The sequence below is a fragment of the Artemia sp. Qi Xiang Cuo genome, chromosome 1 (genome assembly GCF_049724085.1).
Source record: "Artemia sp. Qi Xiang Cuo chromosome 1, ASM4972408v1, whole genome shotgun sequence".
NCBI lineage: Eukaryota > Metazoa > Arthropoda > Branchiopoda > Anostraca > Artemiidae > Artemia > Artemia sp. Qi Xiang Cuo.
Window position 1 is genome coordinate 95,797,216 of NC_142794.1, and position 23,504 is coordinate 95,820,719.

Below are 23,504 nucleotides of genomic sequence, written 5' to 3' on the forward strand. Positions count from 1 at the left end.
CTTCGGAGAAGGGGATTTTCAACGGGGGAATATACAGGACACCCTATTTAATACCATATTTGTCCATCTTAAAATTTCATCTCAACGTGACCGATATTTACCAGTGTAAAACCATAACATTCTTAGCGTCCTATACTCTTTTATTCGATTATATTTTGATATTTTTCACGCCGATAAAATTTAAGATCCTTCAACACAAATAAATGACAGGTCTATCGTGAAAATTACTCACATTTTATGGAAATTAATTATTTATTTGGTTAGTTAGATTTATTTCCACTCATGTAAGTCTCTCATATTCTTTAGTTTACATTTTAAGAAATTCTAGGAAGAAGAAGAAATTTGGTAGTTTTATAATATTGCAGTGACAAACTTCGAAATTAATCAATAACACTTTTTTAATTTTATTCTCGAATCAGAAAACTTTTTTACGCGGAAATAATCTTAAACAGAAAAATAATTGGAATGAAATCGCTGAATCTTAAGATAGAAAATCACTTTGTGTAATTTTCAGGGACTGATGAACCTAATTTTTTTCTCAAAGAGATCAAAAGAATCTCAGATAAATTCTCGAAATTTCGGCTAAAGTGGAATCACAGACGCCAAAGTTCATCATTTTCATAACGAAGAAAAATTCTGGCAACGATGCAAGTGAACCTTTTCACCCGTGATATTCTCCATCGGCGATATCATATTGTTCCCACAGCAGCGATGCTTACACTAGAGAAATAAACTTGAAAACCTGACAAACCTTAGTGATATTAGGAATAATGAACGTCAGTGGCAATACAGATGATCTATCGATAGTACCTTCGCTGAAAAAGAAATGAAAAAAACAAATTGTAAAACATAGAAGTAACATACATGAAAATTGTCGTGACAAATAATATATTAAGGCAAGTAGGGAGGGGTAATTGATCCCAAGATTTTTTTTTGCCCCCCACTAGAGTTCAAAAATTATTTTTGTTGTTTGATTTTTAAAAATCCTTTTTATATATTCATTGAAAAAAATATAAAAGACAATAAAATTGCCCCCTCATAGATTTGGAAGAAAGCTGAAAAAAAAAAAAAAAAAAAAAAAAAAACGCCGTAAAACACGAGAGCAACGTCAGTTAAAACTGCAATGACAGCTAATATATTAAGAATGAGACTGAAAATGAAAACTGTCAAGACAGTAAAACAATGCATAACATTGTTTTACATTGTTAACATAGTATTTTTGTGTAAGGAAACGTCGCAAATAGCGACGAAGACCACACTGCCTTTCCATATTAAACAACAAGTAGAACAATAGGAAAATTTTTTATATAAGACAGTGGAACGCAACTTTAAATGAATATTTCGAACCTATATCCTAGGGCCGTCCAGTGGCGCCAATTCACGAAAATGTAGGGGGGGGGGCAAGGATTTTTTTTGATTTTTTTTAAAAATTAAGATGCAAAAAAAAGAACAACATTTAGCAAACATACCTAAAACAGGGGGTAGCGGCGAGGTCGCTGCTTGGCAAAATCGTCGACTAATCTATCCAAATCCAGTTTCTTTACCTCCTCTTTTTCAACGGCCATTATCATGAGATCACTGAGTCTGTCGTTTCCCATCGTCGATTGCAGATAGTCTTTCACACGCCCTAATGCCCAGAAGAATAGTTCATTACTGGCAGTGGTTACAGGCAAAGTAGCAACTAGCTTCATCAGTTTTAGCACTGCAGAATATGCAACTGGGAGGTCGGATAAGATTTCGATAGCTCGAAGAAGATCCATTTTTGAAATATCACTTTTTGACAGATGCAGCTTTGCAAGATAAAGCTGGGATTCTATGGCATGGTCATCGACACCGAGAATCTCTTGATAATGACACATAACTCTTTCCACTTTCGAAAGTTCGATAAAATTGGAACTTGATGGGTCGAAGGCAGATAAAGCGTCGAGCAGAGGCATATTCTGCATGAAACGTTGGTCCATCTCACTCGTGAAACGATCTATTACCTCAAAGTACAGAAGTTTACCGCAGTCTGATTCAACTGGCTGACTGATATTGCGTTTACCGGTTGTTGAGTTTGAAAGAAAGCCTTTGAGACGAATGGAAATGGCTTGACTTCTCTTGCCTCGAGCACTGGTCTTAGATTGTGGAGATTTCGATTCCTGGATATCGTTTAAAGCCAAGAATTCAGATATGTTTTTGCTTAAGTTGTTCCATTCGTTATCATTTCTCAGCTTCTGGAGTGTCTCATATGTCCCAGAAATCAGTGCAAGTGCCTTATAAATCAACAAACTTCCGGATTGAAGTTGCTCTGATAAACAATTTACAATGACTAATACTTTTTCCATTATGTGTAAAGTTGAAACAAAAGAGGCAGAGTTGATATTGTCCAGTAGTCCTTTTGCTTCACAGGCTGCCTCACAGTTGGAACTATCAGAGACTGCGGCAAGCATAGCAACAATACAATAAACTCTGACCTTCACCTTCAAAACAGAACGGGCTGCGTAAAACAAGCGTGTATGGATAGTCCTCTCAAGCTCCAACACTTTTTGCCCGCTAATACGCTGGGACTCCACAAATAGCTCGTGACGAGTATTGCTGCATGATATAAATGCGTAGGTCTTTGCACCACAGAGAAAAATTCAGAAAGTTCGCTGATATTTTTTAGGCAGTCAGTCAAAACCAAGTTTAATCTGTGGGCGTGACAGTGTACATAAACTGCATGAGGCACCTTCTCCCTAAACTTTGCTTGAACTCCGTTAAATTTCCCACTCATAACGGATGCGCCATCATAACACTGGGCAATACACAGCATCGAATCTACACCAAGATTTTCTATAGTTTCACAAATCGAGGTGGATAAGCTCTCGGCGTCTAATTTGTGCATGTGATAGCAGCCGATTGGTCGCTCCGCTACTTTTCCATTTGATATGTACCTGAGTAGGATCGCTAATTGTTCTTTTCTAGAAACGTCTTTTGTCTCGTCGACAAGAATAGCAAAGTAATTAGCTTATTTTACTTCTGAAATAATATCTTGGCGCAAGGCATTTCCTATCAGTGTAACTGCGTCATTTTGGTACTGATGACTGCAATAGTGACCATATAAGCGCTGTAACTTGGCCTCCAGCTTTTCGTCGCCTTTAGACATTTCCTCCATCAATTCAACCAAATTACCTCGGTTTGAAGATGTTTCTTATTCGTCATGACCCCTCAAAGCAAGACCCTGGTGGCCAAGAAAGCAAATACCGCAAAAAATATACTTCACATGATTTCTATTTTCTTGAACCTCTTGAAATCTGGATTGAATTAGGGTAGTTACTCCAGGTTTTGAAGTATCAGCACTCATTGTCTTAAATTCTGTCGATACTGAAATACAATGTCTAAGTCTTTCAAAACCATAATGCTTCCTTAATAGTGCAGAACTGTCTTTCCTCTTACAAAATCCTGACACAGTAAAAGCCCTTTTTCCAGCAGTTTCTAAAACCCTCAGAGTCCCCATAGAAAAATGGTGGCAAGCAAAACAAAACACGGAATTCAAGTTTTTTTAGTATTCAATCCATTCATAAGTCTTATAGTACTGTGCACTGAATTTCCTACCGTTAGAAGTGGAAGCCGGATATCTCTCAAGAATAGGTTGAGCTGGTTTGTCATGATGCGTCCTAGAGATACCTCAGAGAGTTTCTTGACTGCTACTGGAACCCGCAAGGGGTTCAGCGATGCAGACCGAACTTTCATGTTGATCTGAGCCATTTATTGTTCCGCTAGTTTTCGAAATTCTGTCACAGGCTGGGGAATTTATCTCAACTAACCTGAGACTTTGGGCGCTGACACTATTGCCAGTTTCTTGCACTAAAGTTTCTTCATTTTTCTTCCGCATTTTCACCGAAAAAAAATCTAAAGTTTGTTGTCGCTTTTTACTCATAGTTAAACGAGTAGTAGACAAGGACTTCACTCAGACACGGCAAGAGAAGAACTGAAGAAACACGTAGAAACTCACTTAGAAAATCACTCCCATACTCCTCGGTGAAACTACCCCGCTTAGAAACCCCATAAACCAATCACTTACATTTCCTGTTCACGACAGTCCCATACACTCCACTGGGACTAGTCATCCCATAAACTATTCAACAATGTCAAGAATCTGCTGACCAAAACCCCCTTGAAACCCTAGAACACATTTCCTTTCCCAGCTACTTAAAAAGGCAATATACAAATTCATAGTTTACAACGAATTCTTCACAAGAACAATAATGAAACGGGTACTGACCACATGAAGCTTAGTTTTGAATGAACCCTACTCGGAAATAAAATAGTGTAGACGCGCTCGCTCTTAGACATTTCAAAACAAGATTATATAATGAGGGCACCAGTTTGTTGGTCATATTTATTGGACCAGTTCGTGGTTTAATATAGCAAATATATAAAATATAAAATAGCTGTGAAATATAAATAAGAAGGTAATTTTCAAAGTCTAGGGGGGGCCATGCCCCCCCCCCCCTAATTGGCGCCCCTGGGGCCGTCCTCAGCAAAATAAATGTAGAAAAAACGAATAAAAAAGAACTCACATTAAAATACAGTCTTTAAAACTAAAATATTTTCAGAACAGCCCTAGCATCATTACTTCAAGGAAGTAATGGTGCTAGGGCTCAATGAAGCTAGGGTTATAATGAAGTAATTATGGTAGTATCAAATTCCATGTGACTGTGGCAACTACTATGTTGGTAGAATCCATGAAAGTTTAGAAAAACACCTACAACAGCACACAGATGACATAACTAAAGCTTTAATATCTAATAGTACAAATATTTCCTTTGATTCTTCTTTAAGCAGTCATATCTTTGATAATCCTAGCCATCAAATTGTTTTTGAAGAAACTTCCCTTATTAGTAATGATTTAGACATAAAACAAGTTGTTCGAGAGGCAATTGAAATTAGAAACGTTGTTACGTTGTTTAAAGTACAATCTTTGAAACTAAAATATTTTCAAAACAGCCTTAGCATCATTACTTCAAGGAAGTTCAACCAGGACTGGTACATCAAAGCGAAAAAAGACAATTCATTCAAATGGAATACAAAACATTTACAAACAAGCTCTTGAAGCTAATCTTGCCTTCTTGGCAGCCAGTCTAGAAGGTTTATCCGTAATAGGTTGAGTGGAATTGTTTACTGGTTTTTTAATATAATTAGTTAAATCATTTTAATTAAATTTATAAATAAGGCATTAAGTGAATATGCCCCTAAATCCCAATTTAAAGAAGTATTACTATTTATTTTGATTGCCAACTATGCCAACGAATAGCAGCTTATGTTTCTTTGATATATATAATAGGCATTTGAAGAATTCTAATTTCTCTTAAGCAGTTGCACTCCAAAGCCATAGCCAGGTTTTTTGTTCGGGGGGAGGGGGGGGGGGGCAGAAATAAAAATTAAAAAAAGCATCAAAAAATTGTTTATTTACGTTTCTGTTAAACGTAATACTTCTTTATATTTGCTTTTTTCTACATTTGTATTGCTGAGGACGGCCCTTGGATACAGGTTCGAAATATTCATTTAAAGTTGCGTCTAATGTCTTATATAAAACATTTCTCTATTGTTCTACTTGTTGTTTATGATGTATTGTCATAACAGACAGACGAATTGTCATTGTTATGGCAAAAGAAAAAAAATTGGCTTGACAGCTAATGTATTACGACAAGTCGTGTGTAGTAAGATTTACTTATTCCATGATACAAGAAAAAGGAGGGATCGTCTAGAATGTTTTTTTTACCGAGAGAATATATTTATTTTCGTGCTCTTGTTACTTGTGGGAGTGTAAGTCTCAGCAAGTAGACATTTCCCAAAAAAAGGAAAAACTAAAAGATCCCCTGGCACAGAAATGTCTGGTTTATTTTCAGTATTAAAAAGAAGGATATAAACTCTATAAGTATTTGTCATGAATTAAAAGGGAAGGGCTTGCTGTCTCCTATCCTTTTCCTTCGGCTGTTCTTGTTTAAAATAGAAATGATTCTGAATACAAAAAAAGAAAGAAAACTTAAAAATGAGCGAATACTCAAACTCCCAAAAGTGCTTCTCCCAAAAGTGCCCTTAGCTTTAGCGTTTGCACGGTTCGCACAAATAATTTCAGAAGGTTTTTATTTCAAAGACTGATCCAAGGCCGTATCCAGGGGAGATTAGGGTGTTTGAACTCTGCCCCACCACTAAAGTTTTTGTCCGACGCATAAAAATGTAACAGAAACGTATATAAATAATTTTTTGATGCGTTTTTTAATTTTTTCTTTGTGACCCCCCCCCCCCGAAAAAAAAAATCCTGACTACGGCTTTGTAATAATCTAAATATTTATTTCTCAAAAATATAATCTGGGAAGCTTTCGAAGAAATGACTTACCAAATAAAGGAACTTTATTTACAACTAAAGCGCTACCTCTTTAAGAGAAATTAGAATTCTTCAAATGCCTATTATCTATATCAAAGAAACATAAGCTGCTATTTGTTGGCATAGTTTATAACTAATTCATATACAAATTAGTCAATATTAAACATAAGTATAGGGACACTACAGAGGAATAGTAGTTGAATTTAAGTGTCGACAAGAGAAATTATTATATTCAGGAGAAAAAAATCAAAAGCTAAATGAACCCCCTCCACCGCAAAAACTCAGAATTTCGTGTCGATTATTTTATTATACGAAAATAAGCATAGGGTAAGACACCCAGTAGTCGGCCACCTGCCTATTCTTGGACAGAATCTTTTATACTATTTTAATGACCAATTTACAATGACCCGTTTGTATGTCCGAGTTTAGGCAGAATTGTCACTTGTTAGTAAATTCAAAAATAGGAGGCGCTGTACAAGTGAAACTATTTAAATTAGTAACCTTCTTGTTCAAAAATTCTTCAGAAATTTTTTGATACAAAAATTAAGTTTCTAGGTGGTATAATACAGTAATTAGAGTAGTTTAAATGTCAAAAAGTTTTCAAAGTGATTAAAGTGTCCGACTACTGGGTGTCTTACCCTATTATATTATTTTATAATTTCACGGGTTTAACCTATACATGGCTATTATTAAAAAAAGGAGAGGAAAATAACAATAAAAAGGAGGAAGAAAATACCTACAGCAGCAATAGGAAAGGAAAGGAAAGGAAAATAACAATAAAAAGGAGGAAGAAAATACCTACAGCAGCAAATCTTTCTTTCGTTCTTTGAAATACTCAACTATAAGCTTCTGTTCTGGAGTGTCATTCACGCTTGTTAGAACTGGATTGATACTTGACTTCTCTGAAGATAAAGGCAAACTAAAATAAAAGTTGGTATTAAGATCTTTTAGTTTCAAAATTAATTATATGAACAAAATTTACTTATGAATAATCTAAATTAAAAATAGGCCAGCTATATAGAAAATAGTAATAATAAATTTAAAAATAATTTAATAGTAAATAAAAAAAATAATATAAATAAGTAATTAAAAAATTATATATAGTAAACAAATTTTAATGAATAAATAAAGATAAATGGGGAGGGTCCCTTAATTCCTGTCATCAGAAAATCGAAAGAGAAGAGTTCACCAGGTAAAAGAAAAGCAAATATGAAGTAGGGTTGTCATATATCAACCAAGTTTTACGCAGATTAGAATTAAGCTCTGAGGTGATAATTCTGCCTTTTACTAGTTAGGGGTCAATTCAACCTTTGTGGGGAAGGAGGAGCAGAAATCTTAAAACCTGATCATTAAGTAACCTTGAAATCATAACAAGGATTTACAGAAAACGCTACCAGGACTCGACCAAACTTTCTTGGGAGCCTCCATGTCCATTCCTACCTCTGTAGAGGACAGGAAAAGGACGGTTTCAAAATTATATAACTACATCATCATAACATCTATAAGAAGAGAATGCCAAATCCCAACCTGACTTGGTTTGAAATAAGAACTAACGTCCTTTTGATTCTCAAACACAGTCAAGGCTCTCTAAAAGAGTGCGTAAAGTCTCGAAATCAGGATATCTATAAGAAGTGGGTGTCGGAAACCAGCCAACCTTGGTTGGAAGTACAAGTAAGTGTCATAATCATGTCTTAAAGGGTCAAGACATAATTCACTCTTGTCATTACAAAATCAATTGTAAAGGCGTTTTCCAACAGTAAATCAGACTAGGGGGAATACACAAACTGCTCTTTGGGGGGGGGGGGGCTGGCACACTGTGAATGAGAGAGATCAATCTTAATTCTTAGAATCACAATATCTTCTAGAAACAATTGTTTGGATTTTGAAAAAGAATAAGGAACTTGAGACTTCAATATGTGTCTTTTCAAGCTCTAGACCCTATCCGACTGCAAGAGAAAACAGAGTCCAAAAACACTTTTACTGGAGGATTAACTATAAACAAGGTTGTTTAATCTCAACCAAACTTGACAAGAGGTTACAAATCAAAACTAGTGATTAGGCCGTACTTTATGGTGATCTAGAATCAATCTGGACTCTAGAGGAGGGGGTTGAAGGATAATGCCCAAGTTCTGCCTTTTCAACCATATCGAGTTCATGAGCTGTGGGGAAGCAGAAAGGGGTTTCTCTAGATTCTTAACATGGAGACATGTATTGTAAGATCTAGAATCAATCCAAAAAATTCAGGGGAGGGTTTAAGGACCCCTGATCCCTAGTCAACAGGGTATCTATCAGAATTAGTTGTCAGATGTAAGCGAAACTTAGTTGAAAGGAAAATAATACCCAAGTCATGCCTTTTCAGCCATATTGAGCTCATGACCTACTCGACAGCAGTTGGGAAGCAGAAAGGGATTTCTCTCGATTCTCTCATGAAGAAATGTAGTACAAGATTTGTATCTTACGGTGATGTAGTATAAATCTGGCCCTTGTAGAATAGTATCGGGGGATACCTAATATACTTATCAGGGCAGACCTATTTACGAAAACAAGTTGTAAGATTTCAACCAAACAGGGGCAGAAGTAGCAATTAATATCCTAGTCATGCATTGTCAGGCATATCGAGTCACAGATCGAATTAGCATCCAAGGGAGAGGAGGAAGGGGAGGTGGGTCTATAGATTCTCTTCGAGAAGGACGTTTAGCGGGAAATAACATTAAATTTCGACACGAATCTAAGGAAAGCAGGGACTAGCCTCAAGCTTTTTTCTTTGAAGGCTAGACATCAGATCTCAATTTTGTGTGTGTGTATTTCAGGATTAGGAGGGGGGGGGGGGCAAACCTCTTATCATAGGTCCAATTACCAGGAGAGCTAGTATTACTAAGACATTCAAATAAATCTTGCTACATGAAATCCAAATAAATAAAGGAAGCAGTCAAACTTGAACTAATATTTTTATTGACATTATGAGCCAAGAGATTATAAGATTATTACATTATGAGAATTATAGATATAATTTTTCTTAATTTGCGTAAACAGTTTATAGTGGTTTAAGAATTATTGGCTGAAAATACACATTTTTGTGTATCTTGGTACATTTGCTGTTACGCGCGAATCAGCTAACTTGGAAGATACTTCAAGTCAGAGGCCCGCTCACTGGAAATGCGACTGGTAGGTAATCAGTGAGCAGAAGGTCTGACAACGGAATATGAGGTTATGAAGATTGGTATGGATGGTATGGATGGGTATATACTCAGTCGAGAGGTAATAGTCTTAGAAATACGAAAAAAACTCGTTTTTCGTTATTAAGTAAATATAAAGTCTAATGTATTTGATATAAAAATTATAGAAACTATATAAAATAATAATATCAATTGGTAACCCAAAGGCTAATTAAGATTGCAAACAAAAAGGGAACTACCTCCCCCTCCCTTTCAGATTTTATAAAAGTGTTGGGTATCATTTGTATTCCATTGAAACAATGGGTATTTTATGCTGTGTCAATTAATCTGTTAAAACATCAAGAACAAATAATGAGCATTACTGATAAGTACTAATGAAACTAGACTGATTCTTAACATCTCAGTGACTTTCGATTTGTTTACGTTGAAATTATAAAAGAGGAAATAGAAATTGGAAATATATCTAATTTTTGGTAAGCCAAAAATGAGTGTCTGGCATTTAGAATGTTTTTTGGTCGTTAGCCCTACTTTTATTTGTAATAATTTCTTTCGTTTTAATTTTGACTTCATTGTTCATTTCGATTAATATTTTTATTTCGTTTTGGATTTACTATTTTCTATAGTAAAATCAATTTATTTTTTATGTTCGACGTGATTATTAATTTTAGTTTCATGGTGTTTTAGGTTACTTTCATTCGTTTACAGTATTTCATAGCGGTTTTAAGTCTGAACAACCACACGGCATTATTTCTTTTCAATTGGCATAGTACTTTTACTGGTTCATTTGCTTCCGTATTAAGACTTTGGATTTCTATCTGAATTTGAAACAAAACTTGAACATTCAGTTTAAATTTTTGAATAATAGGAATTTTGTGTAACAGATTCGTTCAATAATTTGTAATAGCATTTCGGGTAGATAAGGAGATTGCTATTCAAATGGACTGAGAATCAGCTTAATTCTTAGGGTTCTATGTGGCTGAGGCCAACCTAGCTCCATGACGTAAACATCCTTGATTATAAATGTATCTTAATCTACCATTTTCATAAAATATATTTGTGTGATAAACTTTCTTGCGACTATTTGTTGTCTTTAAAAAATAAATAAATGAAACAAAAGGTTAACAAAAAACCTGATTCCCCCCCCCCAAATTTCTTGTCTTATATGAGACTCTGAATTCTCTAGGTCCTATACTTTTAATTAAGGCTTTTATATGGCCTGAAAATTTGAAGCACATTTGCATAAAAAAATTCAAATTTTTCGTGCCACGCATCAATATAAAAACATTTTTCTTTGAACTCCCATGGTCCTTGTTAGGGTCCCTTTAGTTCATTCTTTTTACCCTGAAAATTTTATACCAATAAAAGAAAAGAACGTTTCGCCTATTTTCCGATTTCAGAAGTCGAATTTTCTCTCCCTCTTAGTTTGTTTGGACCCAGCATGCATGCCCAGAAAGTTCCTAGTCATCTGGAGAAAAAAAATGGACCTATTTTTGGTTTCAGAAATGAAAAAAAAAATCTTTCAATAGGTTTTGTCTTCATTGAGGTCCCCTTATCCCTATCTACATGCCCTTTAAGTCTAAACTAGCAAGTTAAATCACAATTTTATTGACCCAGTTTCAGGTGTAATACATAGATCCAAACAATCTTTAAATTGTTTGTCTTGTTTTCATGAAGTTCTTTCAGACCCTGCCAGCATTCCATATTAGAACCTATGGTATCAGAGGGCAAAAAATTGGACACTTATTCAAGCATCACAAGCTAATGAAAATTTATTTCAAACTTGCTTTCTCTATAGGGTTTCGCCTGACCAATTAACATGCAAATATCATTTTTAAGCTAATTGGAGGGGAAAAATATGAGACAGATCTGAAACACACATTTTTCGGCCCTTTGCGTCTGATCCTTCTAAAACAAAAATATAGAGTCCACTTTCCCCTACAAAAACACTCCAAAAACTTCTACATAATCCCCACCTGTCATTACGGAGAAGTTACAGATATTCCATTTGGATAATCTGAATGCACATATTTTTTTTAATTACCTTTTTCCTTCCCCCAAGGCAAAATTTGAGTCCCATTTGATTCCTTGAAAACCCCTGAAAAATTTCAAACCGACCTCCTAAGCGGTTCCAGAAATAAAGCAATACATTCTTTTGATAGCCTGGATATACATGGTTTCTTCCAATCTAAATCGCTATTTCACAGGAAATATATGCTAATCCTATTAGCGCCAAGAATTTCTAACAGAACAGGGACCACATCTTGACCCGTCCCATCTACTCCCTACCCTTAAGTTAAAACTCGAGGTCCATGCCCCACCCCTCAACACTCTCTGAAAGTTTCAATTTCATTCCATAAGCCTTTCCAGGAATAATGAGGATACGCTGTTTAGATCGCCTGGCACAACAGGTGCTTTTTTAATTTGCCCGCCACTTAACCATGAATAAATTGTAGGGCCCATGGAGACTTATAGCACCAAAAAGTTTAAGCGGATTAAAGACCTTGCTTCCTCCCCAGTCTCAAACTTAAAATCAACTTAACCACCCTAGCATTCCTAATAGTTTCGAATTGATACTCCAAGCTAATATAGCCAACATTATTTTAGTGACTTATAGGGCAAAATCGTTCAGGCAGGCCTAATTTTTCAGGCGAAGACTATATTTTTACCCCCCCCCCCACTAGACACAAAGGTCAAAGTCCCCATAACCCTTCACCTTTCTTCGTCTACACTACCCAAAAGTTCGACTTCAATCCCCTAAGCTGTAAAATAGACATTGTAGATATGATATTATGATATCCTAGATGCACATAGAGCTTCTTCATTTAGCTCTACCTTCTCCATCAAGTTCAAATTCAACATCTGCTCACCCTCCCTCATATAAATTCCTTGAAAAGTATGAACTTGACATGCCAAATCATTCCCAAGAATTTTGCAGACATGAAATATTGATAACAGATAAAATAAAAGCGTTTATTTTTATCATTTACCTTGCTTCTTAGCTGTGCAGATATTATAAGTCACATAGAAGCTTATAAAGGGAAAATGTTTGTATCCCCTTTCCCGTTTTCCGACACAAAAATATGTTGTACCCTTTCCCCAACAATACCTACAATGTTTCACTTCATTCCCTGTGTTGTTCTCAAGACACTGCAAATATGCTGTTTCGGTGAAATGGATCACATTTCAATTTACCTCTGCCACCTCTCTTTAGTCAATATTTGAGTTTCACTTGACCCCTCAACCTCCCTGAAAGTTTTGCAATTACTCCTCAAAGCTATTCCCAAGAAATTACAGGTAATTTAAAAGTTGAGGTGAACACATCACCTTTTAACTTACTCGGGTACACGTTTTGTCTACGGAAATATACTCTTGGGAGACTTGGTGAATCTTGACCTGAAACAGTTCCAAGCTAATCAGAAAACCAAGGCCAAGCATGACTGCATTTTCTATTAACTAAAGGCTTCTGAATGATGGGTAATAATTTGCAGAGATTTTAGAGCCCAATGCCCTGGTGCTGAGGGAGTGTTGTTGACTCTGGAGATATACTTATTTGATCTTTGTGATAGCAAATATCACATTGCGCGGATAGACCACACTGGATAATTAGGATTGTTGCTATCCAATAATATTGTCATCAATAGGCACATTCAGTCACTTTGATATGATTTTGTTGATGAGTACTATTTTTGCGCAACATAGCTTAAATCTAACGAGAATTTTTGAAGCCAACTTTTTTAAGCAAGTTTTTAAAGCAAAAATATAGCTATAAAGTTACCCTTTAGTTTCTAGTTTTGTAGCATCGGGTGACTCACATAATGGAGATAAGTGACGAGCAGATACGTTTTCTCTGAAAAGTTGGTCAACCACACTAGCAGGTTTTTTTCCAGTTTCTGTCAGCTGAAAACTCGACAAACTACTCCTCGTCATTGCCTGCATCACCCTTGTTCTCCCTAAAAGCATAAAGATTGATCAACTGGAAGCAAACTTATAAACAGAGCTAAGGACTGCAATATACACATTAATAAACTAAAAGCATTGGTAAATTAAATAAATATGGTTAAATGAATATCCAACCTTAAAATCATTTGACTAGTTGGTGAAGACCAACAGATTATATGGTGACTAAGTAACACCGGCTAGGTCTACAGCCTCATGAAGCCTGAGAGCTTGGCTGTAGTCCCAAAGTCCCACAGCTGCTGTGCAAAAAGTGGGGTAGAATGGTAGCCATACTAATAGGCAGTTTTAATGGCCTAGTGAAATTTGTCAGCAGATTCTGTAAGAAAATGCCAGTGCTTCCACTATTCCCAAATTTGTCGGCAACTTTTCGAATGTTGTCGAGTTCTGCTACTGACTGCTTTGGAACTTTTCGCATACCTGTCCCACAGTTAAGAGGTAGTCCAAAAAACTCACTATTTTTATAGACAAATTATTTAACTGGAGAAATAGAAATGATACTCTGTGTATTTAACTTACCAGTGCTAAAGGCATATACCCATTTCACAGTCTATGCCCATTTCACACAGCTCTACATGATTATTATTATTTTTTTTTAATTCAGTAGAACTAATTTCTTATCATTTATTGCAGTTAATTTTTCTATATCTAAAATGATTTATGCTATCAACTGATGGCGTTTTTAAAACAAATTAAAAAGAAATAGCCTTGATGACGGGGATATAATAATTGCTTATTTCTCGATTTTTGGTAATCATTTTTTATTGACCTGTGGTAGGGTGTTTTCTTCTTTTAATAAGACTTCTTTAATTATTTATTTTTTTATTTATTGTTTTACATGCATGTTATTTTTTTTTATTCGTACTGTCAATCAATGTTTTGTTTTTCTTCTGTTTCTTTTCTCTCTAGCTTTAGTCTTATAGATTTCATTCAGAAATTCAGCCATAAGAATTATTCTTTCTATTGGGGGAATTAATTTTGATGCATTATATTTTTTGACAAGTTTTAAATTAAAATGTATGACCGTTAAATTGATGTGAGATAAAATGAAATCAGTGATGACAGTGGCCAAATATGGCTCTGAAGCATGGGTGCTCCGAAAAGCAGATGAAGATTTGTTATATGTTTTCCAGAGAAATTGCTTAAGGATTGTTCTGGGTACCCGGCTGACTGACCGTATTTCAAACAATAGGCTGTACAAAAAATGTGGTTCAATACCGCTCTCTAGGGCTATCATGAAAGAAAGGTTGGGGTGACTAGGGCACGTTGTGCGGATGAAGGATGACAGATTACAGAAGATTATTCTTTTCAGCCAACCGTCTAGGGCTAAACAAAAAGCAGGTCGTCCTCGTCTGGGGTGGGAGGACGTCATAAAGAAAGATTTAAAGGAAACAGAAACTTCCTGGGAGGGTGTAAAAAAGGGGGTTTTGGGTAGATTGGGATAAAGAAGGAGCGTGTGTAGCTGTGTTGGCCTCAGGCGGGTTGTTGCTGCGGTGAGTTGTTAGTAGTAGTTTAGTAGTAATTAAGCAAGTCCAAGAAATTAATATAGGGATTTAAATGAACACACATTTGATAGGCAGATATTTTACAAGTAGATAATATACAAACAGAAGTAAAGAGCACTCCTTTAATTATACCTTGCATTTAAGAGATAAATTCTCATTAAAAGTTAATCCACTCGATAATAGGGAACAATTGTCAACACTGGCATAATTCAACCCCACAAATCCTTCTATTGCTCTGACCTAACAAACCATATTGAAAATTAATAACTAGATTTTTTCTATTAAAGGTACTAAATATCTTTTAGAACTGCTTTAAGAGAACTCTATTCAAAAAGTGATTTAAGATCTCCCTTTTCTGAAACACAAAGCATAGTGATTTTTCTACCCTTTATATTACTTCATATAGGAAGAGAATGATTACTTCAATAGAATTATTACTTTACTACAATACTTTTCAACATTTCAACATATATTAGCATTAGTATAAATACAATCATTACTTTAATAAAATTGTATTACTTCATTTAACAAGGGAAGGGAATAACAAGGGAAAAGGAAGTAGGGAAAGCCCTAAAAGCCTTCATATTATTATGTAATCTATGATCTATTATATTACGTAATCTTTATATTATACATGTAAACTATACGTTTTGGCTAATTGCATAGAATTGGAAGAGAATGTTCTTCAAACCCAGGATCAAGCAAGACCACTTTTTCTATTAGCGCCTAATTATTAGTTTTAATAATCAAGTAATTGGTTTTGATGATTAATTGAAACCTGCCTGTAAACAATGGTTAATTTACACAAGTCAGAAAGAGATATATTAACTATTTTTAAATGGCCAAGATTAAAAGCTAGTGTCTTTACTTCCAACTCAGTGTTACCTTTGCTGAGTGTCTGAAAGGTCTTGATCCCCCCCCCCCCCCGAAAAAAAGTAACGAAGATAAATTTTACACAAAAAACAACCTTCAGAAGTTGGATTCAAAGAACGTGACATGATATCTGCTGCTCTTAACCGTCCATGTGGCATTACGTTGTGGGGAAAAAGCTTAGGCTTGATGGGAGTGACAAGCATGTGTTCAGTCCAATAGACTTCAAGGAGTGGCTTAGACAATTTCTCCACATTTATGTTGAGTGTGGCTTGTTCAAAAGGATTACAAAAAGCATCATGGGGCAAATGTTGAAGCCAGTAAACCACACTTAAATCAAAATCACTGAGCATGTTTTCGCACTGAAGAAGCTTATTGAATTGTATGCTGACATTCACTGATAGAGCCTTCTTCTGGCAATAATCTAAACAGGCCTCATAAAGCAGCCCCTTAATAAGAAGATTTACGAGCCTGTCGTTTTTTGAAACGCTAGTACTCTCTTTTGAGGTATTACTTAGGAATTTTTCAACTAATGGTAACAATGCTTGAAAAGCAGACATTCTTCCAGTCGTAGGATTCCAATTATAAAAATCTGCATGGTCACTGAGACGAGGTATAGTTAAAAGGTAGCACAATTGTGTATACTCTTCATTTGTAGGTGATAAAGGCTTAAGCTGGCTAAGTAGCTTCTTAATTTCGTCTACAGCTTCTTCTATGTTTGACAATTCATCTGCCTCACTCTTAATACACAACATCTCTATGTATTTCTGCTTAAGGACAACATACCTGAAAGGCGAGAATATATCAGATGCTTTTTCTAGATAAATTTTACACGTTTTTTTCCCAATTCTACCGCAACATATCTGCACCACAGTCATCTCTGTTATCAAGGCCGTATCCAGGGGGTTGGGGGTTTGAGTCCCCCCTCCCTGAAATGTTTGTCTGACTCGTAAAAACGTAACAAAAATGAGCATGAACAAATTTTTGATGGTTTTTTAAGTTTTTTTGTAACTCTACCCCCTCCCCCCGAAAAAAAAAACCTGGACAAGTTCTTGTCTGTTACTGAGCAATATAGTAATTTACTTTTCTTTTTTCCTAAAAACGAAGTTGTAATCAAAATTACGAAAATGATCACAGTCATTATTGAAATAACAACATACAATCACAATGCTTGTAAACCTAATAATAAGAAAAAAACAGCTAAAAGGACAAATACTCAAAACTATAACGGTTTGGAAGCTTTCAACACTGGCATGGACCCTATGTGTTCAGTAATCAATTTAATAAAACATTTTCCAAAAAAAGAAGCTTTTGGAAGAAATTAGACCAAAGATGAGCAGGAATAGCCACAGAATAATCAAACTTATAACTAACAGAAGATACTATTAATGAATAAATGAAACCCAAAACAAACTGAAATTAAAATCAATATTAACATCAAATCAAAGATTAATATAATGCTAAATTAAAAATTTAGTGTAAATAACAAAATATGGTGTCGAATATAGTGTTATTTTAGTTTTAAAAATAATACTAATTTACGTGAACAAACCAAATCAAATAATGAACGAAATTAAAACAAGTTAAACTCAAGTAAAACTCTAAACAAACAGAAATTATCTCAAACAAGAGGAGGGCTAATACTGCCTTAGCCTTCAAAAGGCCAGGGTGCCCTTAACTGAAAACGACTTGTTTAACATTAATGACAATACAACCAAAAAACAATATCTCAAAGCTAATCAAGGCTACGCAAATAGGAGTGGTGCTACCTCTAACTTCCCCCATTCTCAAATGCTCTAAACAGCTGGAATAATATATGCATCTCATTAAAAAAAAAAACGTATTGTGAACATTGTGGTTTTCAATTGTCGAAACATAAACAACAACAACAAAACAGAAATAAAATCTCCATAAAAATCAAGATTACTGAAAAGAGCTAATCAAAGAAGAATAATTGTTTAATATATAATGATGCTAATACCTTCAAGTCTCAACAATTTTCATCTATAAATATTATAATTACGAAGAGAACAAGTTTAAAATATATTTGTTTTCAGCATAGCGGAAATGACGCTTTGACCTTTAGAAGGTTTATGAAGCGTCAGCCCTACCCTTATTTGTATAAATAGGGGTCTATAAATAGACCCCTATTTGTGTTAATTTCTGTTCACTTAAATTTAACTTAATTACTCATTTCAAATTCTTTTCGTTTTGGATTTTATTTATCTATTGACAGTAGTTTCTATTTCAATTATTATCTCCTCGTCTCTAGTTTTAATATGGCTCTTTACATCTCTGATAATTTTCTTTTTTTAAACTTCAAATAAAACAAGTTCATTTATCATTTTTTAACATAAATTATAGTTTGTTTTAATTGACATAGTTTTTTTATTGGTTAAAAATGGGAAAATGTTTCTAATGTTTTTAGTTTTTCTTCGCAAGAATAAAAACTGTAGATTGCTATTCAAATTTCGTACAACAATGAATCAATCAAATAATTACAAAACTTTGGACCCCCACAAAGGCTCTTTGGCCTGTGAGCGAGGGAGACTAAACATAACATTAAATAATAGCACTAAAATCAAACAGAATGACAAGAAGGAGAAAAAAAAATAATAATTAAACAAGCAAGGCACTGTCTGCTCCAATTGCCATCATTACAAGGTCTAAGTTCTCCTTTATTTATCGAGGAATAAAATTATGGAATAGTGATGATAAGACAATTAATGACACCACAAGCTTTGAAGAATTTAGAAATAAAGTTAAGGAAAAAATGTATTCTAATTATGAGTTTTAAGTTATTATTTGTCATTTTTATTTGTATTTTATTTATGAATTTATGGACTAGTAATAATATCATAATTAATTATATAAAATGGCTTGAAAAAAATTAGAAACAAACTGAAGGAAAAAATGTATTCTATTTACGAATTCTAAGCTATTATTCGTATTTCTTTTTTTTTCTTCTTCTTTTGTTGTTTGAAGTGTGTGAAGGAGTATAGTGGATTATTTGGACGTTTTTTTTCTTTTTTTGGTCGTTACGGTGACTCCATGAGCAACTCAGCAAGGAATTATGTATTTTTATTTATACACATATACATACATTTTTTTTGTATTATCAGTATTTCTGGTATACTTAATTTGTGCTATTTACTAGTACTAAAGTTTTCTCTTTTTTTCTTCAATTCCTGGCACGCCCCTAGGACAACTTGCCCTTGCAAGTTCAATGACAGGCTAGAAGATTTAGCAGGAAAGGTAATTTTTTCTGCTGCCAGCAGGAATGGTAATTTTTTCTGCTGCCAGCAGGAAAGGTAATTTTCTCTGCTGCCAGCTGGAAAGGTAGTTTTTTCTCTCAGTGATAATGATATATGTTTCACTCGAGTATATTTTTTTTTTACCCGTTTTCCTGTTTCTGGTTATTATGGACCCAGGTTGGCTCTTTCCTAGATAACAGTGACAAAATTCCAAGATCAATACCAAAACGTCAATTAAAACTTTAAAAAGCTTCTAGGAAGTCTATTTATCATCTAGATTTGAATATGATGTCTATTTTTTTTCCATCTCTTTCGACATCCTAAAAACTTCGCAAAATTTGGTAATTCGAATAGCCACCAGCAAGCACAGATACACGTCTCTGATTTAGTTTGTGAAAATACTTTAGCATAAAACACAGTTTATTCCAATGCTCACTCATCCAGGAATGTCCACCCCATTGTTTCCGGAATTCCTACCTTATTTCCAAGAAGCAGGAGCTTCAAATTAAATCCATTAGTGTAGAGCATATTTATAGACCTAACAAATAAAAGCTTTTCTATTCATATAAATATTTACACAGACAGGTAAGCATAAGGTGAAGAAGCACCACAACTGCATGAATCCCCTCTCTGAGCCTTGACTTAGCTACTATTCTCTCCAGAGGCAGTTTTAGAGAAAGGACAGAGGGGGTACTTGCCTCAGGAGCTGGGATTTTAGGGGCGCAAAAATTCAAACAAATAGTATAACGGTTATAATAATGTTGTATTATTTTTTAATATTATTAATGCAGTAAAGGGCGCAGTTAACAAAGGGAAATAATTAATAAATTATTAATTCATTAATAAAATAAAAATGAATTAAAACAACAAATAAATTAAACAGTAATAATTAAAACATATAAATTAAAATAATCAATAATAATTAAATAATGTAAACAATAAATTAAAAAATAAGTTATTAATTAATTGATAAATTGAAAGTAATTTTGTTGGTAAATAAAAATTTTGATCAAATTTGGCCTGGAAATTTTGTGCGAGACAGGGGGGGGGGGCGCACTAATCAAGATTTTACCCTGGGGCGACAGATAGGCCAGAACAGCCAATGCTTCTCTCACATGACTGTTCTATTTCAAATACTGAGCATAAGAATATCTTTACTTAGATGTAGTGTATCCAATTGTACTTGAGAATATTCCTTTTCTTAACTAATTCGTAATTTGAAATAATCCTATTCAAAAGATTAACAGATTCATTAATAGTAAGAACCTAAAAATAGTCAGAAGATAGCCCCTATTCATGCGTTCTGAGTATAACCTGCAGTGTTTTTAGCACATTCCCTCTCAAGGCCTTAAACCTAAGGAGGTGGCAGATTTACAAGCCGTCAATGATGCCTGTAAAAAAAACCGTAGTACTTTAACAATCTTACTATGAGGAGTATACTCAGCTTGAGAACAGAAAAAAATCAAAACGAACAGGTTTATCTCCCTTTTTCTACAAGAGATCATCTAGTTATGTATTTCAGACTATAATGTGGATCCCCTCTGCTAAACAGTCACCTTTTTAACCCAGGCATTCACTATTATCCTTTTTTTGTATATTCTTCTCAGTTAATGAAGTCATTCAATATGACCTATTCAAATGCTGCCCACTATACAAGGGAATGAGAGTAGTTGAAGAGCCCTCAAAGTCAAAGACCCCTCAAGCATCCTTGCTCCATGCTAAAAATTCTTGAAGCCGTAGCTAAAATTCTGAATGCATGTATACTTGTCCAAGATACACTTTATCAGCGGTTTTAAGAAATTATACAAAAAAACAAGAAATCCTGCATTTCTTCACCGTTGATGATAGATAGGTTAATCTTTCTTTGATTGTTTCTCCAAAACTGGTCCAACTGGACCATTAGTCGCAGAATATCGGGAGGAATCTCGTATAAACGGAAGCTTAAAGTTCTGCTGCCCTTTGCAAGAGCTGAAAGTAATCAGAGGGCAAGTGGCCCTTTTCATATACCGTTTTTCACCTCCAGGACCCATCACAAAACAGACAAATGACCCGTCGCCTTTTTGAGGGATTTATCTAAATTAGATGAATGTAAATAGGGAAAAAAACATGTGGATTTCAGACAGCATTTTTAAGCCTGTTCGTTTAGCACCATTAGGGAGCTTTGCACTTACTCGCAGATTGGCATACACTTAGCTTTGCACTTACTCGCAGATTGGCATACAAGAGAAATATCATCTACAAAGCCAGAGTCACTAAGAACTGTATTACCCAACTTTAGTCCAAAAGTGAAATGCTTCGAAGTCCAATCCATGATGCAGTGGATCATAATGCAGTTGAAAAACACGGGAGCTGCAACACCAGCTAGTCATGCTCATGTTTTGACTTCAAAAATTTAGCTACAAAGTCCAAGTACTTGGGTAGAGCTATATAGCCTATGTGACAGAGCATCTGCTTAATCAATCATGTCTATTTCTCTGCCTGGCCAATTTCTTTCGAATACATTTCATAGAAACTGTAATCAACTTAGTATAAGGCTGCCTTAAAATCACTTGTTGTACCTAGTTTTTTTTTTCAGAGAAACTTGATGCTTCTGTCAAGGAGGGTCATCAGGATTAGTTTGACAGAGAGTTCTTCCAGACAGAGATTAGTTTGACCTTTCTTCCAATCTTAAGGTACTATTTTTGTCCTCCAAACCAGCAAAAATAGCCATTGTACAAATGGTAGCATCCCAGGTCCACTGTACTTAAGTAGTTTGGCAGGTATCCCACATCCAAATCCTCCTGGGACCATACTAATTTTCATTCTTCTATGCGCTTTATAGATTTCATCAGTTAATAGCGGTTGATTACCATGGATGACTGTCAAATCTAGTTGCAACAAACCAGTAGCAGAAGACAGATACGGCTTAGAAGACACTGTCTTAGCATTCAGGATGTTCAAGGTGTATCTATCCCTTCTCTGCTAGTGATCTGCCTAATCCTCAATTAGGGTACCAGTCTCTGATTTAACTGCATTGATAGTGGGGGAATGGTGATCTCAACATCACCAACTGTGGGGGACTGGCCATTATTTGATAATGGACAGATTCTAGCTTTCTGTCCCAGTCAACAAAATGGTGTTGGTTGGCAATTTTCCTTGTGACAAATGTTCTGAGGCTAGTGACTTTTGATGGGTAGCATTAAACTTAAAAAGATCATCAGCCCAAAATAGCAATTCTTTTAATGTACTATATCCTTTGTTATTATAATTCTGTTTTTTAGAGTTTTGGTTACTATTAGATGGAGTTGCACCTTACTTACAGTTTGTGGCTACAAGCTGTTTGATTTATTTGTCAGATAAAGACAAAGATGTTCCAATTTTAGAACTGGATGTTAGATTCATTTTGGAACGACCTGAAGATGTTCAAAGATGTATAAAATAAATATGTATACATAGTTTTTAATTTGAAAATAAAAAATACCACATACTGATGCTAATTACTAAATAAGGTACTTCCCAAAAGAAGTTGGCATATCTTTCAGGATGAGATAAAAAATGTAATATTGAAAAAATAAACAATTTAAATTTCAATTACTTGCCATTAATTAGAATAATACAAAAAAATCAGAGTTTTTTTTTAAAGAACCTCAAATTATGAACCCCAAATTATGCTGTTAAAATAATTTCAAAAAACAAGAATCAAGCAAAAACGATATGCAAGATTCAATTGTGGCCGTCTCAGAAATTCTTCTCAATAGAATTTTGGTCAGGCCAGACTTTTTTTTTGCAATAAACAAAATGACAGAAACCGCCAATTCAGAAACCTGCCCAAAAAATGGGCACCATCATTTCAACTACTCCTTTGAACTATCCCTCTTCCAATATTCCATAGCATGCTCCTTGAATGTGTGTAGCTGTGTTGGCCTCAGGGGGCTTCATGCTGCAGTAACTTTTTAGAAGTAGTAGTAGTACTAGTAACAAAATCGAGACAAAAGGGTGTAACAACAAAATAAAACAAAATGGTTTTGTTGTTACTTTTGTTGAAGCTCACTTGCACAAGCTAAGTTTTTGTAAAAACAAATTACCTAAATTTTGTTGAATTGAAACTCTCAATAGTTTCCAGGGGCTCAATAAAATCAAGGATGTCATCCCACTGTCCATCAAGGATGAGCTGGCGAAAGAATAACAAATCATCAGAATAGCAGCCATTTATCACCCCAGTCTCTCTCTCTATGCTTTGCTGGGAGATGTGAAGATTCCGGCTCTCTAAGAATTCAAGAATCAAAGTGACAACATCTTTTTCTGCTATATATATTCTTGGCATCATACTTGGTATTGACATAACCTCAACCAACCTAAAATGAAATGATTAAATGTGATATTAAATATATTATCTACTAGCACTATTACACTA

The 23,504-nt window shown here is 34.8% G+C and overlaps 1 protein-coding gene across 1 annotated transcript in view; it reads right to left on the reverse strand.

Annotated features, from left to right (window-relative positions):
* The window catches only part of LOC148956957 (WD repeat-containing protein 47), a 116,186-nt gene that overhangs the window by 86,857 nt on the left and 5,825 nt on the right, over positions 1–23,504 (reverse strand). Inside the window, exons 2-6 of the mRNA XM_089087925.1 lie at positions 23,176–23,445; positions 15,955–16,643; positions 13,304–13,478; positions 7,155–7,271; positions 752–815 (exon numbers count right to left, since the gene is read on the reverse strand). Coding sequence (XP_088944051.1) covers positions 752–815; positions 7,155–7,271; positions 13,304–13,478; positions 15,955–16,643; positions 23,176–23,432 — 1,302 coding nt within the window. The 5' untranslated portion in view covers positions 23,433–23,445. The remainder of the gene's footprint in view (positions 1–751; positions 816–7,154; positions 7,272–13,303; positions 13,479–15,954; positions 16,644–23,175; positions 23,446–23,504) is intronic.